Source organism: Leuresthes tenuis, unplaced genomic scaffold, assembly GCF_036924035.1.
Source record: "Leuresthes tenuis unplaced genomic scaffold, fLeuTen1.0.hap1 SCAF_21, whole genome shotgun sequence".
Lineage (NCBI taxonomy): Eukaryota > Metazoa > Chordata > Actinopteri > Atheriniformes > Atherinopsidae > Leuresthes > Leuresthes tenuis.
In genome coordinates, this window is record NW_027325375.1 from 11,192,745 (window position 1) to 11,217,277 (window position 24,533).

The 24,533-nt window shown below is 39.2% G+C and overlaps 2 protein-coding genes across 4 annotated transcripts; one reads left to right on the top strand and one right to left on the bottom strand.

Moving 5' to 3' along the window:
- Positions 1 to 2,175: 2,175 nt before the first annotated feature.
- On the top strand, positions 2,176 to 13,252 carry LOC140279543 (putative monooxygenase p33MONOX). 2 transcript variants are annotated; one of them, XM_072374698.1, is made up of 9 exons: positions 2,176 to 2,326; positions 3,802 to 3,925; positions 4,898 to 4,963; positions 6,813 to 6,988; positions 7,110 to 7,224; positions 7,782 to 7,909; positions 10,101 to 10,201; positions 10,306 to 10,475; positions 11,501 to 13,252. In XM_072374698.1, the coding sequence occupies exons 3-9, from the start codon at positions 4,939 to 4,941 to the stop codon at positions 11,707 to 11,709; spliced, it is 924 nt and encodes a 307-aa protein (XP_072230799.1). In that variant the 5' UTR covers positions 2,176 to 2,326; positions 3,802 to 3,925; positions 4,898 to 4,938; the 3' UTR covers positions 11,710 to 13,252. The 2 variants fall into 2 exon arrangements, with proteins under 2 accessions (XP_072230799.1, XP_072230800.1); XM_072374699.1 differs by lacking the exon at positions 3,802 to 3,925.
- Positions 13,253 to 14,344: 1,092 nt separating this feature from the next.
- On the bottom strand, positions 14,345 to 24,166 carry LOC140279647 (rho GTPase-activating protein 24-like). 2 transcript variants are annotated; one of them, XM_072374802.1, is made up of 9 exons: positions 23,909 to 24,166; positions 19,913 to 20,026; positions 19,397 to 19,604; positions 19,182 to 19,314; positions 18,910 to 18,983; positions 18,702 to 18,823; positions 18,210 to 18,444; positions 15,675 to 16,616; positions 14,345 to 15,492 (listed from the first exon to the last, which is right to left on the bottom strand). In XM_072374802.1, the coding sequence occupies exons 1-9, from the start codon at positions 23,958 to 23,960 to the stop codon at positions 15,255 to 15,257; spliced, it is 2,118 nt and encodes a 705-aa protein (XP_072230903.1). In that variant the 5' UTR covers positions 23,961 to 24,166; the 3' UTR covers positions 14,345 to 15,254. The 2 variants fall into 2 exon arrangements, with proteins under 2 accessions (XP_072230903.1, XP_072230902.1); XM_072374801.1 differs by lacking the exon at positions 23,909 to 24,166 and having other exon boundaries at positions 19,913 to 21,888.
- Between the last annotated feature and the right edge of the window lie 367 nt (positions 24,167 to 24,533).

Below are 24,533 nucleotides of genomic sequence, written 5' to 3' on the forward strand. Positions count from 1 at the left end.
GCTTAATAGTGTTCATAGTAAGCGAGTCTCAGTTTCAACTGTGAAGAGAAGACTTTGAGCTGCAGGTTTGACAGGACAAGTTGCAGCAAGAAAGCCATTGCTCAGACGTCAGAATAAGACAAAGAGGCTTGCTGGGTCATGAAGCAGGAAGAAGGTATTATGGACTGATGAATCAAAATTTGAAATCTTCAGTTCATCACGCAGGATCTTTGTAGGATGGTTCCACAGCGTGTGTCATCAACTGTCAAACATGGAGGAGGAAGTGTGATGGTCTGGGGCTGTTTTGCTGGATCCAGGGTCGGTACCTTGTACAGAGTAAGAGGCACCCTGAACCAAAACGGCTACCACAGCATTCTGCAGCACCATGCAATACCCTCTGGTATGTGCCTAGTTGGTCAGGGGTTCATCCTACAGTGAGATAATGACCCAAAACATAAGTCCAAGCTATGCCAGAACCACCTCAGGAAAAAAGAACAAGATGGTAAACTTGAAAACATGGGGTAGCCAGCACAGTCTCCAGACTTAAACCCCATCGAGCCGATTTTGGGACGAGCTGGACAGAAGAGATAAAGCAAAGCAAACCTACAAGTGCCACACATTTATGGTAACTTCTGCAACAGAGTTAGGAAGAACTTTCTGAAGAATATTTGGTTTCGATTGTAGAAAGAATGCCAGGAGTGTGTTCAGCTGTCATATCAGCCAAAGGTGGCTATTTTGATGAGTCAAAGGTTCAGAATAAATTTTGGTCCATAAATTGATTCCATGATTTCTTTTCTTTTCTTTTTTTTAGCTTCAATCGCTTATTTGTACTATGCTTTCATTTAACTTCAGAATGCAATGGGACATTAAAAGTAATTTTCAATAAAAAAATTTGAGAAATTGGGGTGTTCTAAAACTTTTGACCGGTAGTGTGTATGTGTGTGTGTGTGTGTGTATATATATATAGTGCTTTTTTTGCAGTAGGAGCCTATCTCAGCTTCCAGGTGACCCTGGATTGGCCGCCATCCTGCAGGGTCAATAAATAGACAAACAAGACAGCAACCATGCACACACAATTTAGAATCACCAATTCACCTTATATGAATGTTTTTATATGCTGGGAGGAAGGTACCCATAGAGAAGCCATGCATGTATGGGGAGAACATGCAAACCACACCGAAAGACCCTGGACTCCATTCAGACTATGCCAATGTACGCTCATTATAAAAAAAAATACATCCCAGATAGGCAGAGTCTTTCAGAAGTAAAGATATGGAAGGGTGTGAAATACTGTGGACTTTGTCACTTAGGTAAGCACTGTATCATTCGAGGTTTGGAGAATTCACAGAAATCTTTGTATACAAAGGGGAAGCTAAAAACTAATATTGAATGGCTTTGATAGTCAGACAGCACTGCCTTAAAAACAGACACAGTTTTGCTGTGGAAATCACTGAACATCAACACTTCTGAAAAGTTGTCCTGGTGAACAGACTTTGTCTCTGCATTAATATATGCAAAATGTTCAAAAGTCTAATACATAAACATAAAAAAAAAACATTTCTAAAAAGATCCTGAAACACTCCCACCTTTTCTGGACCAGAGCTCATTTAAAGGTGGACTGAGATGGAAAACTGTGATCTGAGCAATGAAGAATTTGAAATTGTTTTTGGTAATAATTAATGTTGTGTCCACTGGTCAAATTATTGTCACTCAGATCCCAATAGCTAAGAGAAAGAAAAAGACAGCTGTATGCTTTTATAGCAGACTTCAAGAAGGCTGAAAGGAAAACGGCATATTTTAGGAGTATTTCACTTTGTCTGGAAAAATAGTTTAGAGACATCTAAGAAAGGCTTTAAGTTAAAACTGCTTTCTATTAATCACTAAGAGAGGAGAGTAGGAATAATGCCAGGTTTCTTTACAGAACTGTAGCTAGGCTGTCAGAGTCATTGCTCTGTTGAGCCATGCATCAATTTAACTCTCAATAGCTTCTTTTGTGTGTTCTTGATAATTATTTCAAGCTGAAAATTATTGGAAAATATCTTAAACGCATGAATAAACAGTTATTATTAGTGTAACGATTATTTCTTTACAACTGGGCATTCCAATTTACTTCAAATTACACAGATTCATCTTGATGTAAATACTGTCAAGAGAGACAGACATACTAACATCCATCCTCGCGATGTTTTGCGAGAACTAACCGTCGCGTCCATCGAGGAAGCGTTACTATTTTCTCTAACACAATAATGGCTGCATCGCTTCTGCCCTGTGGTTATCCGATACTGCTAGTCGACATTGCCGGATAAACGATGTCCATGTCATCCATGTGAGGCTGCCGTTACCTCTGGTAAGAAAAAACAGAGCAGACTAACAACACCGCTGTCAAACGTCTTTTGTCGACTGCTGTTGGGCATATTTTCCACCACTATCTGGTTCTGCTATTTTATAGCAATGAGAATTGCTGCCACTGAGAAAAAACGTTTTTCGGTTGATTATGTAACAGTAAACACCCGACAGCCTGTAGGTAAACCTTTTTTCTTTTTCGGAGTGAGCTAAATTTTATTTGTTGGTTTTAGCCTCAGTTAAACTCAGATCAACTGAAAACGTTCTGAGTCTGCTCCTTCCACTCCTTGAACGCCCATCAATTTACAGGATCGTCATGGGGGCAAAGCTGTCGCTGATGCTGATGCCCAATTCCATTGATATTTGCGACTGTTGCTGATGCTTAAGTGTAATGTGTAGATAATTTGTTTTGTTTGTTTGTTTGTTTTTGGTTTTTTGGGGGGGGGTGTTTGTCTTTTCTCAAATCCTGGCATCATTGATACAACGAGAATTTGTGAAATCGTAGAATATCTTTCAATTTAGCTTCAGAAATATTTGTTGAACCAGCTGCTGGATGCAGTCTCCTACTAAACAAAGCATATGTTTTTTTGTTTTTTTAAGTGAAACCTTTTAAGTGAAGCAGCAGTTAAGTAATACAGTCTAATCTTGAGTCCAGCACTGATTACAACAGTATAGTAACAGCACAGGCTTGTTTGTCCCTCCTGCACTCTATATATTCTTTTCTCTTAAGTGTCTCTCAGTGTTGCTTTCTCACCATGACTGCATGCCTTCATCCAGCATTGTAGAGACGTAGGTAGAAATGACTTCAGATTACATAATGTATAGTATACTTTTTAAGCGTGTAATCCTACCAGTCCAATAAAAACACTACAAAAAGCATATTAGACTAAGTAGTATTGATGACACTGCAGCCATCCATACTTGATTTGAATGTGTCGCCCCAGTGGGCAAAAACTGTAATTTTTACTTTAGTGCTGTAGCAGATTAGGAGGAACTGTGTAGAGATATGTAACTAATATGAAATACATTATCCCTCCATCAAATTCTCAGTTTCCCCAAAAATCTTGTCCGATATGTGCATGCTTAGAAAACTTCCAAATGAAGATACCAAGGTGACATCCTATTCAGATCAGAACTCCCTGGTGCAGGAGATTTTGTATCTCAATGGGTTCCTTCTGGCTAAATAAAGGCTAAATAAAAAATAAATCATATCTGAAACATCTCTTTCACCTCTTTTTGATGCAAAAGGTTTCTCTTGGAACCACACTAAGGAGAAAATTATTTTCAGTTTTCTTGTGTCTGTGAATCTTCTCCTGCCCTCAGCTTTCTGGTAAAATACCCACATTACAGCAGATTCTGAACCAATCCGCCTGTTTATGCCACACATTTAGACTCAGTACAAAGAAATAAGAAACTATAGAAGAAAAATCTGTACTTTATAAAGTTAATATGATGAAGGTTGTGGCTTTGTCTCCTTAGTTGCTTCTGTGGCCTCGCTGCTCTCCCACAATGCATTGCCAGAGGCTTTTGTGTACCTCAGACAGGCCGATGTAACCGTTGCTACCACATCAGCTTGTCCAAATCAGAGCAACGAAGCAAGGAGGTAGGGGTCTCTTAACCCTCCATCTCACTGTTTTAATCTCAGTCTGGGCTCATTTTTTGTGCATTATTATGTATTTAGAGGCATGTATATTGCCAAAAGTATTCGCTCATCGGCCTTTCATTGGAACTAAAGAGCCAAGCCCAGCTCCTGAAAAACAACCCCACACCATAATCCCCCCCTCCACCAAACTTTACACTTGGCACAATGCAGTCAGACAAGTACAGTTCTCCTAGCAGTCGCCAAACCCAGACTCGTCCATCAGATTGCCAGATGAAGATGCGTAATTCATCACTCCAGAGAACATGTCTCTCTAGAGTGCAGTGGTGGCGTGCTTTATACCACTGCATCAGACGCTTTGCATTGCACTTGGTAATGTATGGCTTGGATGCATCTTCTCGGCCATGGAAACCCATTCCAAAAAGCTCTCTACACACTGTTCTTGAGCTTGAGCATCCGCTGACCCCGCTCTGTCATTTTATGTGGCCTACCACTTTGTGGCCGAGTTGCTGTCCTTCACAATCGCTTCCACTTTGTTATAATACCACTGACAGTTGATTGTGGAATATTTAGTAGTGGGGAAATTTCATGACTGGACTTGTTGCACAGGTGGCATCCTATCACGGTACCACACTGGAATTCACTGAGCGACCCATTCTTTCACAAATGTTTGTAGAAGCAGTCTGCATGCCTAGGTGCTTGAATTTATACACCTGTGGCCACAGAGGCGATTGGAACACCTGAATTTTATTATTTGGATGGGTGAGTGAATACTTTTGGCAATATAGTGTTTTAGTTTTTTTTACAAAATTGCATGAAGAGTAGTTGACTTCATTCTTCTGTGCAAAATGTGTTGTTGTTAGGAGAATTATGAAGCTGAAAGCTGGAGAATGAAGATTAAAGTTTTTCACTGTGCTGATGTCACTTCTGTACGTAGATGTAAAAATGAAGAAGCCTTGCACTCTCTTTCTTCAGGTCGTGCCCTGACTGATTTTGTTCAGTGTCTTATAGCAGTCATGTCTGGTTCTGGTGACTTACCAGGTGAGTATTTCTTTAATTCATCAATTGTGTCACAGTGTTTTGGTTTGTACACTAGTAACGAGAGCGATCGTCTCTCCCTCAGGGATCGACATTAATGTTTCCCGGAATAATTCAACTGTATGTTTGGTTAAATAAAATGTTTCAAGCAGTTTTCCAACTGGCCAAGTAAAAGCAGATAAGATGCTTTCGTATATTTTTCGAGCCGTCCATGATGCCGTCCATGATGCTTTGAGCCGAAACTGTCTACCAATCACAGGCTACGTTCTCGACTTTTAGCCCAATCGGAGCCCGATGTCGACATGACGTGGCAGTTGTTGTTTTTTTAACTGACAGATACAATAGAATCTGGGCTGCATCTGGGCTTAAAAAGTTCCCTCGACCTCTCAAATTTGAGCAAGTTCCTGGGGGAAAAAAACTGTGAAACTAAACGGAAACGGAGAAAAAAAATCAACACTGTATGACCATGCAGCGAAACGACAAAGGAAACTCCTACCTTATTGGTCGGAAATGTTCTCCGCATCGATCTGGAGAATGACACAACACTACCGTTTACTTATCAGAATTCCCCCAAAAATCTGAAGTTTCTTTGTAACTTATTATGGAGCATGTCAGTTAGATGATGAGCGTTAAGTTTACGTTGTAGCGTTAAAAACATAATGCGAACTCGTCGGCAACACGACTGAAGTGAGCATACCGTTGCATAAGGTTACTAAAACAGTTTTTAATCGTTCAACTTAACTATCACAGTTGCGACCTTCAAACGTAAAGGTCTTACTAACCTGCTTTCTAACAAAAAGTGAATCTCACTGACTTTTGTCTGAATATTAAAACGGGCGAAAAGCTTCTCTCATCTGCCTGACTTGGCTGTGCAGTTCAAGTACAGTCATTAGATGTAAATGTAATTTATTTATACAGCCCTTTACAACAATCCATTTCGGTGTACCAAAGTGCTTTACAGCAGATAATAAATAAAGAAAAGAATTAGTACAAAACAACAAAATAACAGTAAACGCAATAAAATAAAGCAAAATTGAATAAGATAATATAAAAGAGTCACCATACTACTAGGTATTAAAAGCCATCTGAAATAAATATGTTTTTAGCCTAGATTTAAAGAGACCCAGGTCAGAAATAAGACGCATCTCGTGGGGGAGCTTATTCCAGAGCCTGGGGGCAGCAACGGAAAAGGCTCGGTCACCCCAGTGCTTGTATTTTGACCTGGGCACTTCCAACAAAAGTTGATTTGTTGACCTCAGAGATCTACCAGGATTACAGACAGTTAAAAGCTCAGATAAATATGATGGGGTGAGGCCGTTAAGAGCTTTAAAAACAAACATTAAAAGTTTAAAATCAATTCTATAAAGGACAGGAAGCCAATGAAGGGAGTTAAGAACAGGAGTGATATGCATATGTATGTTTGTGTTGGTTAAAAGACGGGCAGCAGCATTTTGCACAAGTTGAAGGCGACTGAGAGAAGTCTGGGAGACGCCGACATAAAGTCCATTGCAGTAGTCTAACCTTGAACTTATTTAGGGCATGGATGGCTTTCTCAAGATCGTGATGGCTTAAAAACATTTTAACTTTGGCCAGGAGACGCAACTGGAAAAAACTAGTTCTGACAACATTGTTAATTTGTTTGTCAAACTTCAGATGACTGTCAAAGGTTACTCCCAGATTTCTGACACTGATGGATAAACTAGAGATGGATAAACTAGAGATGTCAAAGAACAGTTTTCTATACATATGTAAATCTATGATAAAATTTCACCATGAATTTATGCTCAATTTCAAGTGCTAAAAAATTTAGAAAAGCCATTGCTTAGTTTTCACGTTTTGTTTGTGTCTGCAGCCATTGAGGGTTCAGGGATGGGTGGGATGAAGCTTCCCATTGGAATGACTCGACGAGCCCTCAGCTATGACGATAACTTGGAGGCTCCCATGTCCACACCGCCCCACGACATCAGCATTAACAACCTGTGGAGACGACCTGTCATACCGGAGAGGAAGTTCTCGCACTTGGCTGAGGTGGATGTGCATCGCTCGCAGAATTTCTTTATTGTGACATCACTCATATTCACGCCTGGTTTGTCATCAGTGTTGCTGTGTGCAAAAGATAATGTTTGTGTTTTCTTTTTTCTTCCACCAGGAGGATGAGAGTGGTGCAGCCAAGCAGTCTGCAATGCAGGAGAGTGTCCCCTCCAAAACACCAGCTGTAGTGAAAGCCAAGGCGTCTTCCATCATCATGAATTCTCTCATCACTAGTATGTTGCATAATTTAATCTTAATTATCTTTATCCAAGCAGAACCTTTGTTGATGTTGTCTTGATAACTTCTATATTTCAATATTAATAAACTTCTATATTCAAAACTTCTATGTTTTGGAGAACAATAAACCTCACCTCCACAGCATCCTGAGACACTCATCTCACTGCGCTGCAGGGCTGAGAAGTTCTTTGTCCCCACAGCCATAAGGCTTTTTAACTGTGGGTGCTGACATGTTTTTCTCAAATTTATTGTTAAATTTGAGCTACTTGACTAATTTGAATTTTCCCCACTGGGGGATGAATAAAGTATTTTTCTTTTCATTTCAATTCTATATGTATTTTCAACAATACTTTGAATTTGATTAATTCAAAACACAAAAGAAATTTTTTAAAAATGACAAAGGAAACAAAAAAATACTGTGTAGATCAGAGCAAAATCAAAAAGCAACCATCAAGTCCTAATTAAATTGAAAACATTTCTGTTTGACAAATCAGTGTTCTTTATTTTGAGATTTTTTTTTTATATCTTGTTATGTCGTTTTTTTCTTTCTCAGAGCAAACTCAAGAAAGTGTGTACAAGTTCGAGCAGAGGGCAGGACTCACTGATGCTGGCTACACACCCCACAAAGGCCTCACTGCTGAGGAGACCAGACACCACCATCGCATGCCTGAATCCCTTCAGGTCAGACACGTACCTCACCATATGCACACCTTGGATTGATGTATTTATTTGTGGATATCAAGACAGAAAGCAGCCCTTTGCAAAAACAACTTGAGCTGTATTCCACCACAGGAAACGTCAGTAACCAGGATCTTTTAGAGGGTCATTTCTTGGTCCCTCCTTCACTTTGATTCTGAGAACCAGAGGGCAGAAAGTGTTCTGGGGGAGAAACTTCCGCCTGAAAGTCTCTGGTTGGGATGTAGTGGAGCTTACAGAGCTGAATATTGTGATTGTCCTTTCCGGTTTTATGTCCACAATAGTTCATAAAAGCTGTTAACTTTAAGTTTTACTGCATGAATAGTTACTATTTGTGAATAGCAAATACCTCAGACATCGATGAATCAATGATCATCTATCAGCTGAGAGGATACAGTGTATGCTGCAGCAGTTGTACAATGAAAGGACTCTGATTTTGCCCTGAAATTTGTGGATTTGGAGCAATGAAATGTTACACTCTGATAGTTTTAGAGCAGTTATGTTTTGATGCATAAATTAAAACACCCACAATTTACTATGTATTCCTTCCTTCCTTCCTTCCAGAGCGTAGAGATATTAGATTATGCCCCTCTGATACTGACACTGACTATACCAAACTCATCTAAAACAGACTGAAACTGGCGCTTCAGTTCAACCTTGTTGTCAGATGCAGTTGAAAAAAATCACCCAGACTGCTTTCCATCAGAATTTTTTTTTAATCATTCACCCTGCTGGTCATCCTTCAGCTTCAGCCGGTTTTATTCAGTTTATTTTCTCTGGAGAAGCTCCCATCCTCACAGTAAGAGGCACTTTACCCTTAACTGCAACTTTGATACTCTTAACTTAGTTATAATGAATTTATTCCTACATACATTTCTATATTTATTTAAAGTCTGTACTGGGTTTTTTTTTTTGTTCTCAAATAGTTTTTTGTCAAATTTGATTCAATAATCTCTTATTACACATGCAAAGGCAAGCTCTTTTTATATCCACAGTACATTTCCAAAAATGAGAGGTGGACTGACACTAACCAATTTCCGTATCTATTATTGGGCAGCCAAGATTCTTTCTATATGTTGTTGCTTTTCATGTAAAAAAAGAAAACAAACATTAACCCTTCAACCCATCTTTGATGGTTATTAGTTATCTTCCTGCACTGCTGGGATCTTCCCTCCCTCTTTCTATATGGCCTCTCTCTTTATTGTCATCTGTTCCAACACATTTAACACATTTCAGGAATAGACTAGAGCCACTTTGCAAAGGTTTGATCTTCCTATTGTACAAATTGAGTGGGGTAAAACCAGCCTTCTGAGAAAATTCTATTCTGAAAAAAAAAAAAATCTCTCCTGACCAGACGCGCAATATTAATATGAAGGAAGAGTTCTGCCCCACTTTCCAAAGGCCAGTGGGTAAGGGGGGCATAAACGATTAAATATAGCAGTAGAAATAATGTTAAAGTCTTCAAAAGATCAATTGCTCTATTCATTACTTGGGTAACACATTTGACAGGATCTGGAGACACTTTTAAAATGCTTTCCAGCCTCCAACTTTGTGAAGCACCCAATACTTAATATTTGGTATCATTTAACACAATGTACTTTTGTTCAATAAAATAAAATATATATCTCAGTGAAGGGACGACTTAATGATGATGATAACAACACGCTGCTGAGGAGCAACTTGAACTATTTCTGATGTTTTTTTATCTTTTTGCTCTATTTGGTGTACAGAGAGAGAGCAGTGCTCTCTATTGACCTATTGCTATAACAGACCATTTTAAATCCATAGAGCCACGATGAACAGATTTTATATGCTTCCTGTCATTTGCTAATATCCAGTGAGCGCCACAGCTTGCTATCAGTTTGACTGTACAACTATAAATGTATGTAGACATGTAAGAGATAGCAAAAGTTTAAAGCCAGATGTAATCTTGCTCTTATGTTATGCACCTATACTGTTTTTAAGCAACCGTCTATTTGACTGATGGGAGTATCTGTTTTTTAAATTTAGCTGATCAAAAATCACTTTGTGTGTTTTGTTTACTAATGTAAAGAGAATTCTCTTATTTTTCACCTTTATTCTGAGTGTCATCTGAATTTAATTATCATACGTGCATTGCTCTGATTAATGACCGTAAAAAGCTGTAATCTGAAGTCTTTTTGTTATTGTTGTTCAGAAGTTGCAGATTCAGAGCATGGAGACCAGAGAAGAGAAGAGTGCCTCTGCTCAATCTACCCCATCCAACACTCCTCACAGCTCACCTAAACAACCACGCAGGTACACACATGCTCCGTGTCTGTATCCTCGGGTCAAAATCTAGTTTGAGCTTGGTTATATAGGATAAACTCTTAACTCCAGTTGGCACATGTGTGTTTGTGTAGGGGCTGGTTTGGCAGTACAAGCTCAGAGGTGAGCTCCTCTAACAGCAGTGTGGACATGGGAGGAGGAGAGCCGGTTGCAGGAGGTGCTGTTGAACGGTGGGGTGTGTTTGGCCCTCGACCATTCATTCAGAATTCAATCTCTGACCTGGGATCAGACAGCACAACTGCAGGTAACAGCTTTTCCTCAGTGGAAAACATTAAACATGCTCAAACGTTGGTTGGTTATATCTTAATGAAGGGCCCCTTTTAAAGAAATCCCACAACATCAGATTGTATTCAGCAAACAACATTCAAATTGACATAAAACACAAAGCTGTGTATTGAAAACTTGAACAAAGCACATGCCCCCTTCAGTGGCTGATTTAGGTAATGCGCTACATTAACACTCACATTCAGGATTTGGGTTAAAGGATGAGTGAAGGACCTTCAGACTGATGGTAAACACTGACCAACATTCAGGCCTGAGAACCCCGTGTGTCTGTTCACTCATTGGTGTTTGCAACTGGTGACGCAGAATTTCTCTTAGGGGCGAGTTTACATTTCCATCAATGATAGCTATGTCAAGCGACATTTAGATTTTTACACATGGAATGGTTCACTCTGATTTGGAGAGTTTTAAATTCTATTTTCCAGGATGACTCTAGGTAGGTAACCTCAGAAAAGTTACAAGTTTGTGTGAATTTGAGTGGAAATAAGTTTTTCTCGAAGCGTTTAACAAATTAAATAACTGCTTTATATCATTTATAATATGGTGGGAGAAAAGCACAGACTGTGCTTGGATATCAGTATTTATAGCAGAGGTTGATATGTTTAAATAACAAAATTGCTCTTCGTTTAAAGGCAGATGGAAGAATGTACTAAGACCTGCAAATATATTTTTCTTGCTGTTTGTTCACTGCACTCAAGCCCAGCTGCTGAAATCCAGTGAATTTGTTAGTCCTATTAAATAGTTAGAAAAACTATCAAACTTATTTTAAAAAAGAATTACTTGTCAATAGAAACTTTTGTCACAAAAACCTTTAAACTAGCATTTGGGAAATCTAAATCTGTAAAAGTAAAGTTGTTTCATCAGTTTGATAACTACAGTCATAGACTTTTGTTTAAAGAAATTTCTCTTTGGTGAAGCTATAAATGAATAAATGTGGTGTAAAGTTACAAGATTGTTTGTTTGTTTGTTTTCCTTCCATTTTTCCAGCTGGCTTTGCAGTGCAGGCGTACCGTGGAGCCCAGAAGCCAACCCCCATGGAGGTGATGAAGTCACAGGCCACGCGACTTGTTGACAACCCTCAGAAGGTTTCCCCACCCAAAATGGAGATTCCCACAGTGGAGGGTCGAAGGCAGGGAGCGCGGCCACACAAGCTCAAACACAGAGATATGAACATCCTGACACCCTCCGGCTTCTAAGAAGATGCCTGACAATTCACTGTCAGATGCTGAAGGTCCCGTGAAATGAACCCCCCCAGTGTTGTAACCATGAACTTCCTGTCTTACCTCCCCAGAACAGGTGTCCCTTTGCCCATAAAGTCTGGTCAGTTAAAGCTTGGGAGTGATATTATTGCCTCATCTATCATCAGTTACTGTCAGTAATAATCGGTATCAGTAATAAGAATAATGTCAAGCAGAAGTCAAGTGGAAAAACATCTTTTCAAGTTAGAATAATTTGTTTGGGGGTGAAGATTACCTGTAAAGTTTGTATATTAACGTGCTGTCAGCAACATCCACCATAACAAGATCATAGTCATGAGATAATCCACCCTGCCAAGCATCAAATTATCACTTTGTGGTCAAAGCACTAAAGTGGTGATCAAGTAGAATCTCGCTGGCAGTTATGGTCCGGTTCTATTTGTGATATAAGTTGACAGTCATGGCCATTTACTCACAGGCTCTGGTTTCAGCACTTCATTGGTCAGATTGGTTTGAGTTTGCTTGTGACAGTGATAGACAAATGTTCCATCCAATCACCTACGGACTTCTCAGATACCTCTATAATAAACCATCTGGTGTGTTCTGTCAGGGGTTTTTGCCCAACTTTCCATTTTGCATTCTTATAAAGTGTATTATCCAGTCTGGGTAAACGGTTGTCTTGTTTACAACCTCTGTTGTCATATGACTGTTTGCTCTTACCCATCTGGACTTTGTTTTATTGATGCCAGGGTATTCCCAAAACTCATTACTTTATTGACCAGAATCACAAAAATTGTTGTGATAAACTATTTTAACTGGGTGAAACTGGGTTTGTCAGTTAATTCTGGCCTCGGTAAGACTGGTGAATATTTTTCTTCTTACTCAGTAATTACTTCTGCAGGTGAGCTACTTATTTTCATCAGCCTGCCATTTCATGGGACCTTTAACTGAAATCACCTAGGACAATCATTGATTTCTCAATCAATTACCACTAACATCAAGTCAAATTTGGATATAAGAATATACACAATTCCATATGTGCTGGCTTGTACTATATTGCTTGGCTGTCAAATCAAAACTTCATTCTTATGTCTCACTGAACTGTTACATTGAAATAGCATCAAGAAATGTGGCGTGAATCGGATCTTGATTTAGAAATTTAAGGCTGCTATTTGATATCAACAACTTTGTTCATCTGATGGTGAAGAAGATAAAAGTTTGATATGATCCCATATAAATGCACTTTATCACCAGTATCACAGTCTCTTGGTCAGTTATACAATCCAGCTTATGTCCACCTGTGTAACAGATCTAACATCAGGAAACTTCTTCTAGGACTTTTAAACTTACCACTTGTTTTCTTAAAGGGGTGTTTCACTAAGCAGGATGGGAAGAATTAGTCCAAACGAGTCCATAATTGTAGTTTGTTATTAACAAAAATATTCCAAATATATGGTTATGATGTTGTCTCAGGAAAACTGGCAGGCTCCTGCTCACTGAAACAGTCCTCATATATGTATATATAGATAAACAGATATGTTTCCATCCACTGTATGTGTGCATATGCATAAAATGAGCTACATGTAGTCAATATACATACTCTGATACTGACCAAAAAAGAAGAGTTAAAAGAAAATAAGTAAAGTATTTCAGTGTGTGAGTTCAGTTAACTTTATTTTATTTTATTTCTACAGTTGTATGTTTCTACAGGGGGCTTAATGGCAGCTGTGTGTGCATTGACTGAAATGAAGGATAGTTTACCTAATAATGGCTGCATCTTGCAGAAACACTTTATATCTTAGAAAATATCTGAAACATTTTCACAGACCCACTTTTCCTTTTGGCATTTAGTGGCATGTTTTCAGTTGGCTCATTCTGCCCCTCGGAGAAAAGCTACCTTACAGTGAGAGGGATGCAGGGTTTTGCTTTTTGGAGGTCCCTTAGAATTCTACCTGTGCTCCAGATGTGTGAAATATCTCTACAGTGCTAGTTTATAGATTATGACTGATGTTATATTCACTGCAAGATACTTACTGCAAGATGATGTATGCAAAGATTCATAGTTTAATGAGTATATTTCCTCTGAAATAAAATGCAGCTCATGGTAAATATTTTGCACTCTTATGAAGTGGAACCATCTTGTTGCTGGTATTAGATTTGAAGTAAAACCAGATTGTCTGTTGTTGTTTTTCGTTTGTTTGTATTTTTTTTCCTGTAACTGCTGTGCTTTTAGTCAGATGCTATTGGTCATCCAGCATAAAACAAACCTAAAGCTGGTTACTGAAGAAATTGCACTCTGTTGTCACCAACTGTAGCTATTAGATGTGACAGTTTAAATTTTGTTGTTTAGAATTTGTGTCGACAGGTGCTTTGTGTTCAGTGTGACACTGCTCCCTTTAAATTTTTGCCTAATGAAAGCATCAAATCTTCTGGTCTGTAAGCATGAAACTGTTGTGCTGACTGACTTTTTTTTTTCAAGCTAATAGTTGAAAGATACTTTCTTTGATTTATTGTCTGTATATTTTAGTTTTCCTTGTCAGCTCACTTTGAGAATAAATGTTTCATTGTCATCAGAATAACAGTAGTCGGCATTTCATTAGTTGTGGTTTATTAAAACAAATTTTCATACCACTTGACAAAGCACACTAGTCCAAATTTTAACTGTTCATTTACACATAGATCACAATGGATCCGTTGTGTATTATTTCATCCTCAGGAGAGAGTTGTTTTCTTTTTCCAGATACTTCAAGCATGTCTCATTTTATGCAGATTTATTAACTGGCAATCAATGATAAATTGGGTGCATTTAATCTTTTACTTATTGTTATTACATTTCAAAAACTTGATCATGCAGAGAGAACAGGATTCTTTCAGTCTTTGTGATATTTCAATCTCATTTCTGCTCAACAAGTCCATCTAATTCCTAGAGAAACAAGGTATTAATCCAGTTCACGAGGTCTTATTTAAAAAAAAAAACATGGACATTCAGATTATCCAAACATAAAGGTATTTTCCCATTCTCATTACAAAGTACAAATAGAGAATATTAGATATTTTGTGGAAAATCAAGTCTGGATATCTATTAAAAAAGTCTTGTCCTGGTTCCTGACACAACAACAGGAAACATGTTTTTATCAGTGTCAAGCTTGAAACTTAAGGTCAAGAAAGTTGTATTGGACAGATGAGAGGCAGCAAATAAAAATACAATGTTATCAAATTTTCCAGTTAACCTTACAATTCCATAGAACAGTCCCCTTGAGAAGAAATCTGTATGTTTCAGACTTCAAAAACTTAAAATTCTGACTTTCTGACCACTTTCTGAAAACCAGTTTCAACTCAGGCTGAGGCAAGTAGATTTAAATTAAACGCAAACATCTGCATTGTTTTGACTGTCTTTTGGTTCAGACAGCACTACATTTCCGAACAGCCTTTCTGCTCAGTTTAAGAGAAGATGGATTACGACTCAAGCTCTCTGCTTCCCTCTGATTGATCTTCCTTTGATCAATTTATTTTCCAAGAAGTATTCTCATTTATTCTGTCAATCTTCAGATACTCCCTCTACTTTTTGCTCCTTGGTCTTCCCTTCTTCTGATCTCTCCATACATTTGGAAGAACAACTCCATCTCTCTCTGCAGGGTGGTGTTTCGGCGGTCAGCATCAGCTTTGGCTCGCTCCATGTTACGAATCTTGATCTCAGCAACACTCTCGCTCCGCCTCTGCTGCTCAAGACTGAGTCGTAGAACTGCAACCTGCCGCTCAAGGAGGTCATTACAGCGCTCCAACCTGCAGCACACACATACCATATGATACACAAGCTATGTATCACCTCTAAAACACCAATTTGACTGATGCCAATTGAACTGAAACATAATTATCAACTCTGATATTTATATAGCTGAATAATACATATCTAAGAGGAATGAAGTATAAAGAACACCTTGTTCCTCCATGTGCATGTGTCTCACCTCTGTATCCTGGTCTGGTACTCAGTCTTCTGTTGGGCCATTTGCTGCCGCAGCTTGGCCATCAGTGAGCGAGTGTCGCCGAGATCTATTTGAAGTTCTTGCTCCTGGAGGTCTGGAGGACCAGAGGGAAGGAAGACGTCTGAACTGCCTGTGCTTAGAGAGGTGTCACTGAGTACAGAACATGAGGTTGGGGAGTTTTGATGGTTCAAATCGTCCTCATCATTGTCTTTAATTTGTCCCCAATGACGGACACTGTTTTCATCTTCTGCTTTCTGACTTGAAGATAATATTTTAGGTCTCTTTGGTAACATTTCAGGACTAACTGCTGCAACATCCTCATTACTCTCATCCAATGGTAGAACCCAGCAGGACGACCATGAAGAGAAGGAGCGTCTTGTCTGCCCCACCTCCTCTTGCACCACCTTTACTTCAGGGGACCCAATAAGGCCTTCTTGGGGGTTGGTTTCAAATTTTTTTCCAGCAGCATTCTCCATTGTATGGTACAGAGATGCTTTGTCAAGGTTGTCATAAGCAGAAGGGGTGCTATCCTCCTGAGTCTCACTGCTGCCCCCACTGGCTGTTCCCGGGACAACATTATTTTCAACTGCACCATCGGAGCTCCAGAAACTAGAAGCTGCCTCCTCTGTGCCTGGCCAAGCTTTTGCCCAACCCATAAGCATCATTGGCTTTGACCCATCTGGCTGTTGATTGTGTAGCTGGAGGCAGGCTGTGGAGGCTTGAGCATCTGTAGGAGATGGTCCATTGGCTGCATGATGCTTGTAATAATCTACATTGAGTCTGTCAGAGTGGTGCTGAATAGACTGACTGGAGGAGGGCAGGGGGTAGAGGCAGTTTTCTGGGTGGGAGGAGGTGTAGCGATGGCCAAGATGTCTCTTCTGGCTGTACGACAAGTCTGATTTGGCAGCAACAGAGAAGATACAGCTAAAGAAAACAGTGAGGAAGGTTAGATTTTAAAGGTTGTCAGTTTTCAATGATAGTTTATTGACTTATTCATTCATTTATATTTTTTATTCTAATTCGATTTTCTTAGAACCTAAAAATGTTTTTGATAACAACAATAATGTGGGATGACATATTAATGTGTAGTACTGGACATAGACAACATGTCTTCTCTGTCTCCAAAGAGGCTCAGGTAGGCATCATCATCCATTCTGATAACTTAATAACAGAAATAAACACAGATCATGTAGACAACTAATTATGGTTTGGAAAATGTCCACCACGGTTGTAGTGTGAAAGTCTCCTTACCAACCTAATCAAGAGCTCTGTTTCCGACACCACAATAGCTTGATTTTCATGTCCCTGAAAAATGTTGGAGGTTGCACTCAAAATGCCCAAGATTTGAGGCAAAAAGGCAGATCCAATTTCAGCCACTGATCTCTAAAGTTTCACAGACGTGATCTGCAAGGCTTCCAGACATGTCAGTGGAAGACAAGTTGTGAGTGAGCCCCTACGAGGAGCTACAGCCAATGAGATTGCAACATCATATCTGATTGTAGAGAGATTACCAAAATACAAAATAGACAACATCACGAGAAGATGATTGTACTGCCTGTATGGGATTACTGTCTTGAGAGAGAGACTTGTTTACATGACCACGTCAACTGCTTGACAGAGATCAGACAGACAGATCAGTGGTTCAGTATGTTGAAAAATCTTTGACTGTGTAATCTGCAGATCAGCAGTTAATTCACAGCAGTTTCCTCTCTGATTAGTCACACCTCTACCTCAACAAGACTCCAACTATTCTTTCTTTTTCTCTCACAGACTCCATAGCAAGAGAGAGACCACTTTCTGAAAACCAGGGGATAGTACGTCCAAGACCTGCTCAATTCAGGCCAACTCTCCAAAGCTTGTAATTTACTCAGTCTACCTGTTACCACCGATCTAATCTGTCTTATGCAGCAACACAAAGCCTGCATGAAACTCCCTCCTCAGTTAGCAAACCCCAGTGAGCATACAGATGATCAGCTGAAAGTTTATCAAAGAGAGACGACACAGAGACAGCACAGGTGTAAGCTCTGTATGAACAACAAAGGAGCAACCAGTATTCGTCTTCCAAAGAGCACAAGAATTGACCCGCAAAGATTGAACATTCACACGACAATATAATGTTACTATTTCTTTCTTCCAGGAACAAAAAGAATGTTGGAATGTTGACAGAGATGTATAATATAACATATAGATATGGATAAGATCAGAGACGGGCATGATACCAGAATCATAATTGCTCCGGTTTTCCCACAGTGGATTTGCTGAAGGGCTCCACAAGACTGAATTTGTTTTCAATTTGGCTTCAATGTTTTTGACAAATTGTATGCCACTTTTGTGGTTTTCTAAGGCTATATATTGACCCTTCAAATTTGTCATGGCTAAAACAAGTTAGATACTCAGGGTTGGGAGGAATCTAGACTTTTTTGTCATGAGATCACAGAATACACTGATCTGTAATGGACGAGTAGTTTGTGTGAGATGATGTGAGAGCCGATTGAAGGTGAGACACGCGTGTTTTACCTGGAGTTGTCCTCATGTTTAGCTGGTTGTCCTGGCTCACCAGAGCAGTCTGCAATGATTGGCAGAGACAGCTGGCGAAGACAGGGAGATGGCTGGAGATGAGGCTGCTTCAGAGCACTTATTGATGCATGCAAACCTCCCAGTGGACAGGCAAAGATGGCAGATGGGACTTTTGCAAAAAGAGACTCATGTTCTCTTATCAGCTCTAACATCAGCACCTGGACCAGTGTTGCACCTACAAAACAGATAATATGATGAACAGCTTTACCAACACTTAATGTTATACTTTATATTTAAGTATAAAGACTCTGACTAAAATCATTTTTCTAAATATTCCTATGACATATGTTAGGTTTTTAGGCTGATTAAATCCTAAGTCAGTATTCCTAAACAACCCTTTGCCTATATGTGGCATCACAATTGCTCTGTTAGCATTTTTCAGGTGATCATAATTTTGAAAGAAAACATTAATTTGTCAGTTTGCTTTTCTACCTCCCACAATGCTTTGCGGGTCCTCCGCTTTGGCTCGAAGAATATTTGGCCCAAACACAGTTGCCAAGTTCTGGACGCTCATCTTGTTGCTGTTGGAGTAACTCTGGACCTCATTCAGAAACCTACATACCCACACACATATTTGCTAATCAAAAAAAGTATTGATAAAGAACCCAGTTCATTCTTCAAAAAGTCCCAGAGATCTTACTGGCAGATAAAGTTGAGCAAGTTGAAGTTTGCAACTGGCAACTCATGAAGAAGATTCCTAAGCTCCCCCAGACCCTGAGAGAGGAAGATATGTGAAACAATGTGAGGAAGGTGGTAAGGGAAGGGAGGGAGTTATTTTTCTTAATTTGCTGGTGTTACATGTTTACCACAGGAGGTGAGTAAAGACAAGATTTCCAGGAGAGATTAAGTGGCTTTTTAACATAATAATTGGGTTATTTGGTGAATGAAGTGGTGTACAAGAGCTGCACTTACCAATGTGCGGTCATTTGACAGCTTCTGTCCGCAGAGCAGGAAGTACTGGTAGCTGCTGTAAGGGACCAGAGGCTCAGGCAGCTGTCTGAGGTAGAGCTTCAGTAGTGACGCTACTGTGTGAACGTCAGTACTACTACAATAAAAAATACAGAAAACCATATTCTGTAAGAAATTGTGATGAGAAAACTGTAGAGTAGAAAAAAGAGGGATTGTACCTGTCAAAGGTTGGTCTCTCCCCTGAATCAAATGCCTCTTGCAGCTCTTTGACCAAACTGGTTTGTCCAGGTTGGCGAAACAAGCCCACTTCATACAGGCCACGTTCCCTGATGAAAGTCACACACTGCTCCACTACCAAAGGAACCAAACGCATTCCATAACGTCGCTCATATAACACTGTTTCCTCCAGACGCTGACCAAAAACCCCTACAAGAGGTAAAGATTTTAAAGATAAGTATTAACTCTTTCCACCAATGTATTTGGAATAACATTCGCCCATTTTATGTTTAATTTTCAAGCGCAAAGTATAAACCACTCTTATTCTTTCAACAAAGAAAGAGGTGAATATTAAGTGGTTAGAACTAGGTTTAGGTCAGGGGTAGGGTTAGGTATTTGGATGTGGTGGTTCAAATTTGAGTGTAAGGGGTAGGGAATGCATTACATCAATGAAAAAAATCCAATGTACGTAGAAAAAACAGTTGTGATTGTATCTTTGTGTGTGTGCGTGTGTGCACCTGTGAAAGGGATCCAGACTCCCTTGTTGAGACTCTTCAACCACTCGTCACCCTGACCAGCGCTGTTGGATAGGAAGAAATAGGAGCCTGGACTTGCCAGCACATCTCTGTTACCTACAGATATACAATCATGGATGTTTTTAGGCAACTTGCTCAGGTCAAATAACAATGCAAGCTCTTCTGTCATTGATGATCGTTACTATAAATGAAGTCCTCTTAACTGGGATTGGTTGTGAACATAAAAAGTACATAACTCAAGACTTGAAAATCAAATATTACCATCTGAACAGGCAACAGGCCATCACTGTGAGAAAGAACAGATTAATTCTACTACAAGGGTGACATGATGTTCTCTGCGGTTTGGTGGAGAAAAAGATATCAGCAACTGGCCAAAATGGTTTGGAAAATATCAGCAAATCAAACTCATCCATCCTGACCATTTGACTTTTTTTTTTTTACTTTGCCACACCACTATCAAATGATCACTCTACCAATTTAGTGCTGTATTGCACTTCCAAAGCCAGCTGGGAGGTATAAAGGAATACAATACTTATTTCTGATTGATTGTATGGTGACTATGGATTCCTGACAAAGGATACCTACAAAACTCCACGGAAACTGTTTCTCTTATTTTGGAAATCTTGACATTACAAATATAATGTAAGGTAAATGTAAAAGACTAAATATCTAATTCATAACATAGAGTATCATCCTCCAGTACTTTGTTCCCTGAAGGCCCTATCATTGCAATAGTGGTAGAAGCTATACTTCCCACCACTTATCATCTCACATCCTGTGCTCTATTTGTAGCCTACCATACATAGTTTTTCTTTGACTGGAAAATGTTCTCCAACAAGAAAATATGTAAAATTACTAACTATTACACACATTATACTCATTAACAAGTCACTGTTTGCAGCAAGAGATGAACCAGGATTCCTGATGGAATAAAGTTACTCATCGGGGACCAGAGGGTAATACTCATGCAAAAATTTGATTGGAAATCTCACAGAAAAAAATAGAAATTAAATTTAAATTAAGAAATGTAATTCTAGCAGCTCTTATGACAGTGGGGTTTTATTCAGTAACACCAAAATTACAGTCTCCCCACACCATAGCTTTACACCATAGAATGGCTTTTTATTTGGTTTCAACATCTACGGACGGCCTTTGTCTTATTATTGGGGCTCAGTGCTGTACATTCATATCAGACATGTCTGATAACTTCCCTCATGTCATGCCACATAAACAGGTTGCTGATTCAAGGAAGGTCTAGAGAGGAGGAAATCATAGTGCCAGTTTTCATGAGCACACATGTATGCATGTGGTCACAGGTGGATTACGGGCTACACTTTTGTGCAATTTCTGGGTTGCCTTGAGTCTGCATGTTAAAATCCAGTGTGATTGTTGTCTCTGATAAAGTTCCACAAGTGCCACATATGAACTAATCTTTTTAATATTCTTGCTTTTCTGATTGCTTCTTAGACTGTAGTGTCACAGAGTAGTGAGGTGAAGAAAACCCCAAATTATTGAAAAACAGGAGTGGTAGACAACAGAACAATTCTGGAAGGCAGCCATGGGGATCCTGGAACTCCTTTGCGGTTGGCTGCTGAATTCAGGACTAACAGGTTGTTGACTGGCAGAAGTGGAACAGATGAACTGCATGCAGTAGTTACTGAAGGACAGCGTTTTGGGGAGCCACACTTCCTGGGCGGGCGGTATTTTGTAGGCCAGCTGGGAAACTCTTCTTCAGCTGGATCAGACTGGTGGAGTCTGGATCATAATAGTCTGTGCTTCTTGTGCAAAGCACTGCTCCTACTCTGCCTCATCCAACAGCTCAGCCATCCCTGATCTGTCAACTAGCCAAGGCTTCCTGTCGAAAAAATGAAAACAGAAACTCAAAGTCTTTCTCTCATTCAAGATAACCCAGCAGTGGTATCCATAAAGGATTTTACTGCCAGGTGTATCTCCTCTGTCTTCTCATAATCTCATGGTCTTGGGGAGGGAGGAGCAGCCCAAAGAGTCACTGGAGGTTTGGTTTCAGTCAAATGTGTTGAGCCATGTCATTCTCTGCCAGGTCTGACCTTAACTAGCTCCCAGCTGAAGACTTTCCAGCTAAAGGCTTGTGAACCGATCTTTTTCAATACAGTAGAGTGCAGTCTTAGAAGCCTCCCAACAATTCATCCATCACAACAGGCTTCTAAACCAGCTTCATCCAATTGAGGGTTGCGAGCAACCAAGCTATAAAAATCTAAACAGTGTGATGTATTTGTCTACTGGATCTGATCCTTCTGTCACATAGTGGTCAGGTGAAGAGGACCCAAATACAGGCTCACATGCAGGAGAAAGGCAGATGAGGCAAACATAGACTTTATTGTAAAATTGAACTAAAACGTTCCAGCGGTGGAAAAAAAACATAAAACACAAATTCCGAAAAAAAACACATAATGAGCTTGACCATAAAAACTGAGGCTGAGAGCAAGGCAGAACTTTAATAAAACATTACAAGTATCTGGCAAAAAACTATGGAAAATATAGTGTAGAAATTCTGAGGGAGACTGTGATTAACAAGATGCAGGTGTGTCAATAAGGAACTTAAACCCTGGGGTCCAGACCAAAAGTCAAATAAATGATCTCAATAATCTTTGCCTGAGCTCTTTTTCTTGACCTCGATGAAAAATGTCATGGGGTTAAGGAAAGATGGTAGAAAAAACTTTTTGAAAAGTGATTTTGAAGAATCTGAACAGCTCATCAAGGATGCTGCTCAGTTACTTCCAGATCATTTTGTTTGTTCATAATAAAGTAATAATGAACACAGTTTCATTGTACAAGAGCAGGGATGTCCAAAGTTGGTCTCTGAGGGCTGCTGTCCTGCAGGTTTTAGATGTTTCCCTGCTTCAACACACCTGATTCAGATGAAATGGATCTCTGCAAAAGATTGTTAAGTTCTGCACAAGCCTGCTAATGATGCCTTGATCTGAATCAGGTGTGTGGAAGCAGTAAAACATCTAAAACCGACAGGATAGCAGCCCTCGAGGACTAGTCCCACTCTTTTTTTTAATTATTAGCTGAATTATGACTCAGCTATTGATTTAAAAATGTATGAAAATATAAATAAAGGTTTTAATATTTATTTTTCACGAGTGAATAAGGTGCAAGTAGATTAATGCCCTTCAAAGTGTCCATAATTCATAATAATATTGGATGTGTTACTGGAGTCACACCCACTACAGGGGCTACTAAAGTTCCCATTCCCATTTTTTTCCCCCAAGTTTTTTTTTCCATTTTGAGATTTGTAGTATCCAGCCACAGAAAACATTTTACTACTTTTTTCCTACAGATTCCCTCAATTTTCCCAAAACATTGATAAACCCACAACGTTTGATTGGACTTAGGCATAGTATTTATTTATATACTACTTCTTAACTTACTATTTTTGTTCAGAAGAGGATCATGGTCATGTTTAAAAAGAAGAATAAATCATTATTCACATTAACTCAGTTTGTTAGGTAAATGTAAATGTTCTAATGTGTTTTAACATTTTCCCAGTAGGTTCACTCTCAAATGTTAAACCTAAATGCCTCTTAAAAAAATATATCTAGAGAAAGAAACTATAGCACAATGGAATACATTGTCCAATAAATATTAAACAACATTTATGACCAAACAGACACATATATACACCATACATGTATGGTATATACATGTATACATGTACATATATAGTCTCCACCTGTTCACATTTTCCGTCTTTTCTCTTTAACACACCAACCTCTTTTTTCCCATTTCCCATGATGCTCTGCTTTATGTCCTCCTCAATGTCATATTAAACATAAGAAGACAAATATGCAAGCACACACTGTCACTTAAAAAAGAAGCAAGAACACTCCGATTCAGCCTTTAAAAGAACAGCACACAGAAGCACACAAAACAAGAGCTCTGAAAGAATTAGGAAGTAATATGCCGATAGCTTGTTTGTAAGTGTTTGTGTCTTACCTTTGTGGCCTGTACTGTCATGTTTCCAGGACTTGAAGCAGCTGAGTCCCATGCTGCAGTACTCCTGGTCTGGTTGTGGTTGCTGAGTAGGTATTTCACCATAAGGGATGGATGGAGAGCCTTTGATGGATGAGTTTGCAAATATGCTCTTGCAGAAGAAGAAAACCCAAAGAAAAGTTCTGCTTTTCCGATTCCTGATGTGGTCTTAAAAAAATAACGATGTTTGAAAAGATTGAAATTAATGAATGAATGTCATATATTGTGAGGAGGTTTAACTTTTTCTCAATCAGAATTCCAGTTGAAAAATTAAACAGGAATGAATAGAAGACAGACAAACCAAAAGGAGAATTGAAAAAGAAATCCTGTGGATGATTTTCTGGTGGGTATGTAAAGCATAGGTTGCTTTGATGGAATGGCAGTGTCTGTGATACACTGGTATTTTCAAAAGAAACCTATTTGACTTCCTGTCATTAAAAAGAAGCTCTTCTTTTATATAAATCTTTTCTTTTAGTTGTAGGATCTCCCTCAACTCTAACTTTAAATGAAAGTTACTAAGTCAGGACTCATGTGAAAGTACACTGCAAATAGAAATTCATAGGGAACAGTATCCAGGAGAGATTCTTGG